Here is a 14,242-nt window from a genome sequence, read left to right on the forward strand (position 1 = left end):
TGACAAACTGGAATGGGTTCAGAATAGAAATGGACTGTGAAGGAATAGAAGAGAGGGAACTTGAAATTGTCATTGGAGGAACAGTCAAAAGAATTGGTTAGTATGGAGATAACTGAACAAAAGATTGTCAATAGAAGAGGAATTAAGACTTATTTATTCTATGACCAAGCAGAACTCGTAGTAATGAGTAGAAGGTACAAACACAAAATTTTGGACATAGTACAGGGAAAACTTCCCATTACTCGTTTCCAAAAACAGAATGTACTGCTTCTTTAGTTTATGACCTCTCCCTTGTTGGGGGGCATTTAAATACAGAATGTTAGGGAGGGAATTTCTGCTTCCTTATGGACTATACCAGATAACTTCTGAGTCCTCTTTTAATTCTCAGATTCTATATGCTCCCATGGAATAAATTATCCAGTTGACTTAGCTGAATAGTTTTGATGAGGAAGAGCTGAGGTTGGTGCCCAGTGCATGATATATATGCATTGTAGTAGTAATATTTTTGTAATTTCCTGATTCCATGAACTCTCATTCCCAGGTGCTCTATGAGTTCCTAGACTTAATCACTTCTCCCATGCCTAAGGGGTTCCCCTGCCGCCACACTGGTTCCCAGAATTCTTTTCTTTCTTTTTCTGGAAAAAAAAGTTAATATTAATATATGTTTAAATCTTTTCCTGTTAGGACTTCCCCCTATACAACCTCATCTTTTCCATATTATCTCCCTTGATAGAATGTAAGCTTCCTAAGAATGGAAACGGTCTTTTTTTTTGTCTTTGTATCCCTATGCTTGGTTCAGTTGCCTTTATTATAGTACAAGTACTTAATAAAATTCTTGTTGATTGAAAATAGTATTGTGAAGTGTATCCTAAAAGTATCATCATTCCCATTTTGCAGATGTGTACAGGGGTTAAAAGACTTACCCAAGGTCACACTGTAGGTAAGTTGTGATACAAACTTCTGACTCTGGGGGGCTTTTCCTACTATATTAACTTCTGTTCCTTTCACTGAGCTAGGTTGCAATATTACATTTTGTCAGGGTCCTACTGTATAACATATAATATACCTCATTTTGGAACTTTCAGGTTCATCTTACGTGAAACAAATTCATATTGGTGTTGTATGGTTGAAATTCTGTTTAAAAAAAAATCACTTGGAATACCTATAGTCATGGGAGGTAGGTTAACAACTTGATTGCCTTTTATCTTTGCTCTGGGAATGTCCCACTACAAAGTATTTCTATAAGAGGCAGGCAAAACATGCTTTCAGAATTACTGAAGCCAAACATGAAGCAATGTAATAGTCATTAAATATTAAATGTCTCAAAGTATACTACCTAATCATAAAGTCTATGCAATCAAACTTTGTAGCATTAAGGACCTAATTTGTAAGCAGATTTAACTTTAGTTTTCTATTTATTTAATAGATTATGAAAACACTTGCATGTGTCTTAATCTAAAAATGAAATTTGCTTAGTTTGACTAGAAGTGAAGCAATAGTTGTTGAAAGGCAGTGAGAAGGAAAAATCAAAAGGACCGTAGAGGTGATAAAGGCTGTTGGCATTCCTAAGGCATTATTTGTGCTAAGTACTGGAGACACAGACAAAATTTAAACAGTCCCTGCCCTCAAAGAGCTCACATTCTAACTGTATTAGCATGTCCAAGGAACAATGGAGTGATGACGATGGACCAGGGCGCAGGCACGAATCCAGGCACAATTACTGCTGAAAGGGATTCCAGAAGCCCGGGAAGTTTCTCCATTCCTTCCCCCTCCCCCCCAGTAACCCCATCCTGGAAATGCCTCTGTCTCTCCACAGAGACTAGTGAAGTTGGGGAAGCGCGAGGGGCGCTGGGGGCGTGGAGAGGCACCAAGGGGAAGTTGGAGACACTCAGAAAAGTGGAAGAGTGTGGAGGGGGAGGAAACGTAAGAGTGGAAAGGGGGACTGCGAGGGGAACCGAAGAGAAGCCGGCGCGGGCCGGGATGCGAGCTCCCGCCCTCGGGGAAGGATACTTCGGCGGAGAGGTCGAGTCCCGGGACGGACTCTGAAGGTGTCCGCATGCGCCGGGCCCGCCGGGAGCTACACGGGCCGAGGGCTGAGTGCCGGGCCGTCCAGGGAGGGGGCACGGCCGCCGCCTCCTTTGGCGCCCCAGGCGGAGCCGTCCCACGGGCCGGGGGGGGGGGCGCGGCCGCTCCTCCTCTTTCGGAGGCCCGCCCGGGGTGGGGGTGGGGCTGCCCGCGACTCCGCGGCCCCGGGCGCCGGACCCCGGGAGGCGAGGCAGGAGCGGTGCCCGCGGCGGCTGCGGCCACGGCTGCGACTGGCTCGGGAGCCGCGCGTGAGGTAGCCGGCTCCCCGCCGCGATTGGCCGGCCGCGGCGCCCGCTCCCACAATGCAGTGCATGGCGCGTCATTGAAGAGAGACCATGATGGCGGCGGCGCTGGGGCCCCCAGAAGTGATCGCTCAGCTGGAGAACGCGGCCAAAGTTCTGATGGTGAGGGCCCCGCGCCCCTGCCCCCCAGCCCCGGGCCTCGGGCGGCCCTGCTCGCACCTCCTCCCCAGGCCCGGCTGCTGGCGTCGGCCCCGCGGGCTCCCTCGGGGACCCCTAGGAGCCCCGGAGGCGGCTGCGGCGTGGCGCAGGACCCGCTCACTCGCTCCTCCGCTCACCCCGAAGCCCAGACCCCCTTCACCGCGCCCCCCGCCGCCCGGCCCGGCGCGGGGTCGCGGGAGGCTGCCTCGGCCCGGCGCTCCGCTCGCCCCTCGCCCTGCCCGCGTCCCGGGCTCGAAGCCCGCCTTGGCCGGCGTCGGGAGCGCCGGGGCGCTGGGTGGAAGCTCGCGGGGATCCGGGGGGACCGGAGATGTGCCCACCCGCCCCGGGGGAGGAAGCTCATGGGGGTGGAGGGGAAGAAAGCTGCCGACCGTGCGGCGTGAGCAGCCCACGTTTTCCATCAAGGTCGAGATCCCCAAGCGCCTTCTCCGAAGCGCAACCACTTCTGGGACGGCTGCAGTCCACAGCACGTGGGAGGGAGGAATGGAGGAAAAAACCTTTTGGGGCCAAGGTCACCGGGGCCAAATATTGCTCTTGGCCTCAGCCCCCGTCAGTAACGTCTGTTTGGAGGGGGCGGACCCCCCGGCCCAGCCTCCAGCGTCGCCCACCCAGTTTGCCCCAGGTTAGGTATTTGCCCAGAAAGCTTGTTAGGGCCGAATTAAAGGGCATCGGGTGGAGGAGGAGGAAGGGAAGGATGGGGAGGGCACTGCTACAGCAAGTTACATACCATCGCTTAACAAAGTGTGAGTTCGGAGTTGCTGGTTCAGTATTGTTTTTGTAACTTTTGATTTCCGTGTTGACTAAAAGTTTTTGGAAGTTAAAGACCGGGCTCTGGGTGAGGTGTGCTCTTTTTTTTTTTTTTTTGCACCAGAATTGTAGTTGTAACCAGAAATCACTGTAGCCTTTCTTTTTCTCTGAGAGAATCTTGGTTCCTGTATGCAATAAATGTCTTCAGTATCACTCAACTCTTCAATTAAATTTCACAGGATAGTATTTTACAGATTATTTGAGTCGTGGGTGGATGATGCTTTTGGGGAGGAAGAGGTAACCAACATACTCTTTACAGCAGTGGCTATTATTACCTCACACTTTGAAAAGTATTAAAATAGGGTTTGCAAATGCATCTTTTCTATATCTTGAAGAGTACCGTCTTTTTTTGAGGCTCTCAGTGTTTGCTTCTGTTCCAATATTCAGAAAATAATTTCTTATTCTAGCAAATAAGTACAAATATTAACAGCCAGGGGCTCACGTTTAGAGGTAGATATTTTAGATAAGTAACATTAGTCTTCCTTGTCTTCAGCTGATCAGAAAAATAAAACTTGATTTTTTGGTACTCTCCCCAGTCCCCCTTTTTATTTTTACAAAACCAACTTTTTTTGGTACTTTCATTATTCTTTCCACCATTCCCATTGAACAATAATAATTTTTGAAAAATATACATAGCTCAGCAAAACAAATCCCTACATTGGCCATGTCCAAATATTCATGGCTCATTCTGGATTTTAAGTCCATCGTCTGTGACAGAAGGTGGGTAGTTGTGATTCATATCCAGCCCCGTGGACTTGTGGTCTATTATTGCATTAATCAGAATTCTAAAAGCTTTCAAAATGGTTTTTCTCTTGAATGTTGTTATTATTGTGTAAGTTGTTCTTCACTTTGCATCAGGTCATAGAGACCGTGTCAGTTTCCTCTAAAACTGCATTCATATATCACAATTTGTTTATGAATTTCCCAATAGATAGGTACTCTTTTAGTTTCCAGTTTTTGGCTATTATACAAACTACTGTTGTGACTATTGGGTCCTTTTCCTTTTTTTGATCTCTTTGGAGTGTGAGCCTTGTAATGGTATAGCTGGGTCATAGGTTAGTAACTTTTTCAGGATAATTTCAAATTGCTATTTCTTTAATGTTATTGTTTAAATTGTCCTCTCAGTCCTACTCAGTTCTGCATCATTTCATAGAGATCTGCCCAGTTTCCTCTGAAACTGTCCATTTTGTCATTTCTTATGGCACAGTGTATTTCGTTACATGCATATACCACAATTTGTTTAGCCATAGGAGGATAGCTCCTTAGTCTCAAATTTTTGGCTATCATGAAAAAAGCTACTATAAATTGCTTTCTAGGATGTTTGGACCAATTCACTCCCTCCATCAACAATGCTTTAGTGTTCCTGTTTTCCTTTTGTCATTTTCCTGCTTTGTCATCTTTGGCAGTCTGATGAGTGTGAGGTAGAACTTGAATGTATGTTTTTCTAGTTATTAGTGATGTGAAGCATTTTTCTTATGGTTATTGATAGCTTGGATTTCATCCTTTGAAACTTACCTGTTCATATCTTTTGACCATTTATTAATTGCTCTTAGTTTTAAATTTTGAATCATTTCTTTGGTATTTTAGATACGAGACCTTTATCAGAGAAACTTAATGCAAGATTCTCCCCCCCTTTCAGTTTTTCTTCTAATTTCAATGTTATATTTTTGTGAAAAACTTTAAATTTTATCTAATCAAAGTTGTTTATTTTCTGTGATCTTCTCCATCACCTATTTAATAATGAATTTTCCTCTAGTCATAGATTTGACAAAACTGATTTTACCCCTAGGTTAATGATTATTTTGAAAATTGAATTTATATTGTATTCCACTAAGGGAGAATCTTTCATGCTCTTATTTTTTTTTTATTTTTGGAAATAATCAATAAAAACATTAAAATAGCAAATTGGTTTGTCCCAATATCTATTTTCTCCAATTTGGATGAAGGATAGCATGGCATAGTACATAGAGGGCTAGTCTCAATCAGAAAGACCTAGTTCAAGTCTTCTGACCCATAACTAGCAGGCTGTAGGACCCTGAGCAAGTCATTTAACCATTCAGTGTCCCATGTAACTCTACCAGACTAAGTTGCAGAGACTGTTTTGATTTGCTTTGGTGGAAGAAGTCCTTCACTGACAACAAAAGTTAAATCCTGCTGGGAATTCATGAGATGATTTCTCTAATTTCACTTATGGTATGAGTAGAAATAATTGCACAGTTTTTCAAGTATAGTCTCTGGGATGTTAAATGATTTGCCCATGGTCACATAGCTAGTGTCTTCAGTGGGATTTGAACCCAGTTTCCTGACTCCAGGATGTACCTGTCTGTGTGGAGAATCCACAGCAAAGTAAAGAATTTCTGGAAGCATTGAAATGAATGACCTAGACTCACATAATCAAGTAGGTTGGTGATCTAATTCCTAACCCTTCTTGTGCTACTCTTGTCCATGTCCTGTTTGTCACAGGTTTACCCAGGACATGATACTGGAGGCTTTTCTTAATTTCTCCTGACATTGTCAGTGGAGCATTCAGGCTGTTCTGCCTGTTTTCTAATAACAAAGAGACCAAAGGAGCCTGAAAGGAGCCTCTATCAGCAAACACTTGGCTTATCTGCCAAGTGGAGAAAGGTGGCTTTCCAAAAGCAACACATTTAGAATGTAAATTTCTTCCAAAGTTTTAAGAAATATGATAGATTATGAGCAGTATTGACTCATGACCTAGAGTGCAACAGAATGAGCTCTATAGTTCAGAATGACATCTGTGTGTATTCTAGTTCATGATAAGCAATAATTTATTTTTCCTTAATGTGAGTGAAAAGAAACATTTTCTTTTTCTACATTAATTTTTTTAAACTAAGAAAAATCTGTTTTTTATTTCTCCCACCTTCCGCTCCCCCTACAGTAGAGAAAGAAAAAATCAAAATCCACGTAATAAATATGCAGAGTAAAGCAAAACAAATTCCTGCATTGACCATATCCAAAAAACAAATAAATGCACACACACATATGTATATAAGGGCAGCTAGGTGGCACAGTGGATAGAGTGCTCAAATCTGCCCCCAGACACTTACTACCTGTGTGACCCTGGGCAAGTCACTTAACCCTCTTTGCCTCAGTTTCCCTTTCTGTAAAATGAGCTGGAGAAGGAAATGACAAATCACTCCAGTCTCTTTGCGAAGAAAATCCCAAATGGAGTCACAAAGAGTCGGATACAATTAAGATGACTCAGTAGCAACAACGTGTGTGTGTGTATGTGCCTCAATCTGCCATTGCTTATGGGAAATTGTGGTTAGTTATTGTGTTGATCAGAATTTTTTAATCCTTCAAAGTTGTTTGTCTTTACTGTGTTGTATAAACTGTTCTCCTGATTCTGTCCATTTCACTCTGTATTATTTTATACAAATCTTTCCAGTTTTCTTTGAAATCATTCCTTTCGTTGTTTCTTAGCACAATAGTATTCAATTATATTTATATAGTATTTGTTTAGCCAATTTCCCATAGAAGAATGTCTCCATAGTTTCTGGGTTTTTGCTGCTACAAAAAGAGATGCTGTGCATATTTTTACATGTAGGTCTTTTTCTTCTTTCTTTGATCTATCTGGGAACTGGGAGGATTGATATTGTCCTTTACAATAGGGAAGATAGATGAGATAGGGATTCGAAAGAAAGATAAATTGTTTTAGTCATATTGGGTTTAAGATGTTTCCCTCTTCATGGTGCCATGGATAGAGAACTGGGCCTGGAGTCTGGACGACCTAAGTTCAAATCTAGCCTCAGACATTTACTAGCTTTGTGACTCTGGGCAAATCACTTAATCTGTTTGCCCCAGTTTCCTTATCTGTAAAATGGGGATAATAATAGCACATACTTCCTAGGGTTATTGTGTTAAGTGTTATATAAATGTTGAGGAGTATTATTATTATTATTATTATTATTATTGTTATTGTTATTATTATTGGACATCCAGTTTGAGATGTCTAAGAGGCAGCTGGAAATGGGAGTTTGGCGGTCAGCAAAGAAGTTGGGGCAAGAAAGGTGGATTTGGGAATCATCAGCGTAGAGGTGATAATTAAATCTATGGGATCTGATGAGACCACCGAATGAAATAGTATAGAGGGAGAAGAGAAGATGGCCCAGGATAGAGGGCCACATGCATTTACAGGGCATGATCTGGAAGAAAGGCAAAGGAGGAGTGGTCAGATAGGTAAGAGGAGAACCAGGAGAAAGTGATGTCCTAAAAACCTAGAAGGGTAGAGAATATCAAGGAAGAGAAGAGAGATCAGCAGTGTCAAAGGCTGCAGAGGGGTCAAGGAGAATGAAGATTGAGAAAAGGCCATGGGATTTGGCAGTTAAGAGATCATTAATAACTGGAGAGAGCAGGTTTAGTCGAATGATTAGGAGGGAAACAATTGTGAGGGGTTAAGAAAAAGTGAGAGGCACCTATTGTAGACAGTCTTTTTGAGAAGTTTAACTGCAAGGAACAGAAGAGATACAGCACAGTAGTTAGAATGGAAGGATCAAGTGAGGCTTTTTTTTGAATGGAGAGACTTGGGCATATTTGTGGACAGTAGGAAATAAGCCATTAGATAGGGAGAGATTGATTATGTGTGTATTCCTGATATTTCCCTCTTTTCCGTATAGTGTAATTCTTTTTCATTTACAGCAAGTATGAAGAAGATAGTATACTCATCGCAACAGCAGCTAGGTAACACAATGGACAGAGCACTGAGAAAAAAAATAATAATACATTAGTACTTACTGTGTGCCAGTCACTGTGCTAAGCCCTTGACAATTATTTCATTTGATCCTCACAACAATATTATCCCCGTTTTATAGATGAGTAAATTAAGGCAAATAAGTTAAGTGACTTGCCCAGAGTCACACTGCTACTGAGTGTCTGAGGCTGAATTTGAACTCAAGATCTTCCAGAGATCTGTCCGTTGTGCTACCCAACTGCTGTTGTGATGAATAGATTATGTTCTTTGTTCTTGTTGGAAATGAAAAAGAATCACATTATAGGGAAAAGAGAGAAATATCATGCATACACACATAATCACCCTTGACCTTTTTATATATGTATTCTCATTAATTTGTATCATTTTGTGAGTCTTGAATTGTTTAAGTATTTGGGGGAAGGAATGTAGCAGGTGGGCCTAGGAAGTTTGTTGTAATTGTACTTTGTTAGTCAGCCAAAATAAATTTGATGGCCATTCATGCCACTTCTCCCCTTCACCAAAATCAGCATAATATTGATCTCCCACCTCTCATGTCACTTAACACTTTATTTTGCACCTTTTTTCTTTTTAATTTTTAAAAGTTAATTTTTAAATGATAACTTGTTTTTGCATTACCAAAATTTCTCCCAGTTTCTCTCCCTATTCCCTTCCCAGAAAGCTATATAACAACTAATATTTTTTTAAAAAAAAAAAGATAAAGAGGAGGAGGAAAAAACAGAGCCAATCAGTATATCAAATGTCTGAAAAAATATAGTATGCCACACCCATGGAGCTTCTACCTCTGCAAAAGAGTGGGGTAGAGATGCCTTCTCATATTTCTTCTTTGGGCTCAGGCTTGTTCTTTGTAATTTTGTGTATATTGCTTTCTTGGCTCTGCTTACTTAGTTCTGCGTGTAAGTCTTGCTTTGTTTCTTTTAACATGTTGATCATTTCTTACAGCACAGTTATATTCTACTACATTCATGTATCTCAGTTTATTTAAACATTCCCCAATCAGTGGGCATCTACTTTGTCTCTATTCTTGGCTACCACAAAAAGTGCTGCTAGAAATATTTTGGTGTATATGGTGACTTCTCTTACTTATCAGTAACTTCTTGGGATACATGGTGACTAGTAGAAGGAATCAGTGGGGCATAGGGTGGTCACTTTCCGTAATTCCATATTACTTTCTAAAATGGTTGTACTTATTTACAGTTCCACTCACAATACACAGGTATGTTTATCTTTGCACAATCCCCACTAACACTGACTATTCCAGTTTTTGTCATTTTTGCCAGTTTATGTGGTGTGAGGTAAAATCTTAGGGTTGTTTTGTTTTGAATTTCTTTCAGTAATTTGAAGCATTCTTCCATCTGATTGTTAATAGTTTGTATTTAAGCACTAAAGTTTACTCCTATCTTTTGCTTATTGAGGAGTGGCTTTTGATCATATAGATGTATGTATGTGTGCATATTTGTACATATAAACGTGTGTATCCATATATCTGTATATATACATACACACATATGTATACAAACACACATATATATGCCCAAAAGCCATTTCTTAATAAATTAGCAAAGCATATGAGATTTAGTGCTCAAAAGTGGGGGAGATGGGGGGTTTCTGTGTTTGTGTGTATGCTACGTATCTTAAGATACCAAAACTTTATGGAGAAATTTGATAGCAAAGATTCTTCTGCCCCATTAATCCATTTCCTTTCTTATCCTAGATACATTAATCAGTTAATTAATTTTCCTTGTGCAGTGTTTTGCAGTTTTTGGTTAGACTTTTGTAATATTGTCTATTATGATGTTCTGTTTATGCCCCCGCCCTTCCCACTGCCCTAACCGTGAACTCAGGGAATGTAATATGTAAAGTCTTTACTTCATTTTGTGTCTCACATAGTGCTTTGCACAAATTAAGTGCTCATTTTAAATCTTATTCTACAGATATTTACTAGATTTATATCTTCTGTATAAATGTCACAATGTAAGTGACATAAGGTCAGATAAGTGCCTGATAATAAGCACCTGATGAGAAGCAGTTCTTCCATTATGGAAAGTTATACTGTACTGGGAAAAACATTTGTGGTTATATTAACTAAATTAACAAAACAGTGTTGTTGTGGACTGTTTGAGAGAGGTAATAGCTATTGTTATATTGAATCCCTTATTATAATGGAATTTTGCCCACGTCATGGATTTCTTTCAGTTCAAGACATAAAGGAAAACTAACCTTTCCCATCTCTACCTTCTCTTTCCTCCCTTCCTTCCCCACCAGTCTGGCCACAGGAATCTAGAAGTAATGAAAAAGAAGAAAATAGCACATGGAGAAAATAGCTGGCAAAAATTCACACACTTTATTCTACTTAAAAAGAATGGAGCCTTCCTTAGTCCAGAGGCCGCTGTTAATAATTTTCTGTAAAATTAACCTTTCTGATTTAAGACCTTGCTTATCTGGTTTCCCTAGGCAACCTTCAGTTCTTCCTAGGTTACAGCAGATAAATGGTGGTGGTATTGCAGCTGATACACTAGGAAATGACAGCTGATAGTGAAGAATACCGCAAAACACACATTTACTACAAAGCAGATGCTGCCGTCTTTAGTACAAAAGCAAATAGCCAAACATGATTTCAGTGGTCTTTGAAGACATCACTTTATTACAGTGTAGTGTAATAATTTTTGTTCATAATAATGATCTTTAGCCATCAATAGAGTTGCATCACATTCAGTATATTCTTTTTAAGAAGCTAGGAAGTGTGTAGTGATTTTTTCTTGAATCAGCAACTTTTTTTTTTTTACATCAGAATCATTTTCTAAAAACTCTTCCCTGTCAGGAATTCTTCCTTTTAAGAAAGAAAAGTTTAGGCAAAATCTAACCAGAATAAATGACCACAGCTAAATAGTATATCATTCCACATTTATAGTAGTTTCCCTCCTCTCTTTTATCAAGAGGGGGGAAATATATTTCCTCCTCTTTTCTCTTGGACCAAGTTTAGTTATTTCAGTATTCTGAGTTCTGAGTTTCGTTTAGTTTTTTATCATGTTGTCTGTGTCTAATCTCCACTGCATCAATCATGCGTGTAAACATGCATTACTGTGTTTCTCTAAAAAGAAGTAGTTGTATTTGTGTATCTCTTGTTCCAGGCCAAGCTTGGTCATTATGATTAGACAATGATCAGTTTTATTTTATTATTTCTATTTTTATTGTTAGTCATTGTGCATATTGTTTTCTTGTCTGCTTAATTCACTTTGCATTTGTAGAAGTCTTCCCATATCTCTATGAATTCTTCATGTTCATTGCTTTTTCTAGCATAGTAATATTCTATCACAATTTGTTTAACCATTCTTCCAATCAGCAGGCACCCACTTAATTTCTTAGTCTTTGTTTTCCCCAGAAATGTAACTGTGAATATTTTGGTAGATTTGGATATTTGTGTATCAAAGGGTGTGAACAGTGTAGTGACCTTTCTTCCAAAATTCCAGATTTTTTTTTTCTTTTTACGTTTCAATTGTTTATTTTATTTTATTTTTTAAAATTTTATTAATTTATTTTGATTTATCAATAATCACTTCCATATGCTTTTGAGTTGAAAATTTTTCTCCCCCTTCCTCCCCCCCCCCTCCCCAAGATGGCTCACAATCTGATATAGGCTTTACATTTACATACCCATGAAAAATATGTTCACATTAGTGAAGTTGTAAGTAAAAATTAAGACCGATAGGAGGAACCATCAGAAAGATGAAACAAAACTCAACAGAAGGTAAAAATAAGTGATAGCGATTCGACTTCCATAGATCTTTCTTTGGATGTGGACAGCATTTTCCATCCTGAGGCCTCTGGAGATGTCTTAGATCCTTGTAATGCTGAGAAGGGTTCAGTTTAACAATATTAGTCATTGCATAACGTGGCTGTTATTGTGTACAGAGTCCTCTTGGTTCTGCTCACTTCACTCAGCATCAGAACATATAAGTCTTTCCAGGTTTTTCTGAAGTCAGCCCGTTCTTCATTTCTAATAGCACAATAGTATTCCATTACATTCATATACCACAACTTGCTTAGCCATTTCCCAATTGATGGGCATCCTCTCAATTTCCAATTCTTTGCCACCACAAAAAGAGCTGCTATGAATATTTTTGTACATGTGGGTCCTTTTCCCATTTGTTTGATCTCTTTGGGAGCCCTAGAAGTGCTGTTGCTGGATCAAAGGGTATGCACATTTTTGTAGCCCTTTGGGCATAGTTCCAAATTGTTCTCCAAAATGGTTGGATCATTTCACAACTCCACCAACAACGTATTAATGTTCCAATTTTCCTACATCTTCTCCAACATTTATCATTTTCCTGTTTTGTCATGTTGGCCAATCTGATAGGTGTGAAGTGGTACCTCAGAGTTGTTTTGATTTGCAGATTGTTTTTAATAGAATAATTGGACCAGTTCACAGCTCCATCAGAATATTAGTGGTCCTGTTTTCCTACAGCCTTTTGACTGTTTTCTTTTATCATCTTTTCCAATTAATGGATGTGAGGTCATTCCTCAAGGGTTTGATTTGTATTTCTTTCACTATTAGTAATTTAGAACTTTATTTTATGGAGTTATTGTTAATTTATATATTTTTGGGGGGAACTTTTATGTTTTTGATTACTTAACTATTGGAAAATGGCTCTTAGGAGATATTTGATGTTAAGATTTTTCCCCAGTGAAAAAATTTATATTCTAGTTAAATTGGTTTTGTATGTGCAAAAACGTTTTAATTTTATGTCATAAAAATTGTCTAATTTATCTTTTATAATCATCTCTGCCCCTTGTTTAGATATGAATTCTACCCTAGCTGTAGTTGTAAAGTGTACATTATGTACATCCTTCTATCCTATTATTTTCAAAAAATGATTTGAATTTTCTTTTAAAATAAGTTCTTATTGATATTTTCTGTTTCATACGTCACTATAGTGTCCCATGCCTCCCTCTCCTACCTCTTTCTGAGAGCCATTTCATATTATTCTATTTTTTTAGAGAGGGAAATAAACCCAGCATAACTGATCAATACATTGAAAAATCCTGAAAACATGTGCATTGTGTAATACCTGTATACCTCTCACCTCCATGAAATGGCATATTGGGGATGTCTTCTCACATCCCTTCATTTAAGTCCTATTTGATCCTTATGATTTTATGTTTGTTGTTCAGTCGTGTCCAACTTTTTTTTTTTTGAAGGGGAGAGTTAGGCACTGGGGTTAAGTGACTTGCCCAGGGTCATGTAGCTAGTAGGTATTATGTGTCTGAAGCCAGATTTGAACTCGGGTCCTCCTGAATCCAGGGCCGGTGCTCCATCCACTGTGCCCCCATATCCAACTCTTTATGAACATGTGGACCTTATAGTCCCTGGAGTTTTCTTGGCAAAGATGCTGGATTGGTTTGCCATTTCCTTTTCCAGTGGATTAAGGCAAACAGAAGTTAAGTGACTTGCCTAGGGTCACACAGCTAATATGGTTCTGAGGTCAAATTTGAACTCAGGCCTTCCTGACTCCGGACCTAGCTCTCTATTCACTGAGCCATCTAGTTGTTCCTTGTTAAATTTACTTTTGTGTTTTTTGTGGATTTTTTTGGTGTGTTGTTCTTTCCATTTACATTGTACAGTATATTATTTTCTTGGTCCTGCTTACTTTAGTCTGTCAGTTCATATTGATCTCTCTATCTTCTCTGTATTCATCACATACATCATTTCTTACAGCACAGTAATATATTCCATCATGTTCATGTACCGCAGTTTGTTTAGCCATTCATCCATTGATGGGTATCCACTTTGTTTCCAATTCTCAGCTGTCGCATAAAGTGCTGCTTTTTTTTAAAAAGACTTCCTTGGGTTATAAGCCTTGTAATGAAGTCTCTTGTTCAATGTCTGATATGGATGTGTTAGTCACTTTATTTTCATAATTCCACATTGCTTTCTAAAATGTTTGTATCACTTCACAGATCCGCCAATATTGTATTAGTGTGCCTGTCTTCTCACAACCCCTCCAGTATTGACTTTTGCCTTTTTTTGTCATTTTTGCCAATTTGCAGGATATGAGGTGAAACCTCAAGGTTGCTTTGATTTGTATTTCTCTAATTATTAGTGATCTGGAGCATTTTTTCTTGTGATTGTGAATATGTTGAAGTTCTCTTGAGTACTGTTTGT

The 14,242-nt window shown here is 39.5% G+C and overlaps 1 protein-coding gene across 1 annotated transcript in view; it reads left to right on the forward strand.

The window, feature by feature from the left end:
* The first annotated feature begins 2,294 nt into the window (after positions 1-2,294).
* Positions 2,295-14,242, forward strand: part of XPO4 (exportin 4) — a 129,208-nt gene continuing 117,260 nt past the window's right edge. The window contains 1 exon segment of the mRNA XM_020968782.2: positions 2,295-2,489. Coding sequence (XP_020824441.1) covers positions 2,421-2,489 — 69 coding nt within the window. The 5' untranslated portion in view covers positions 2,295-2,420.

Source organism: Phascolarctos cinereus, unplaced genomic scaffold (assembly GCF_003287225.1).
Source record: "Phascolarctos cinereus isolate Bilbo 61053 unplaced genomic scaffold, phaCin_HiC Scaffold_726;HRSCAF=1367, whole genome shotgun sequence".
NCBI lineage: Eukaryota > Metazoa > Chordata > Mammalia > Diprotodontia > Phascolarctidae > Phascolarctos > Phascolarctos cinereus.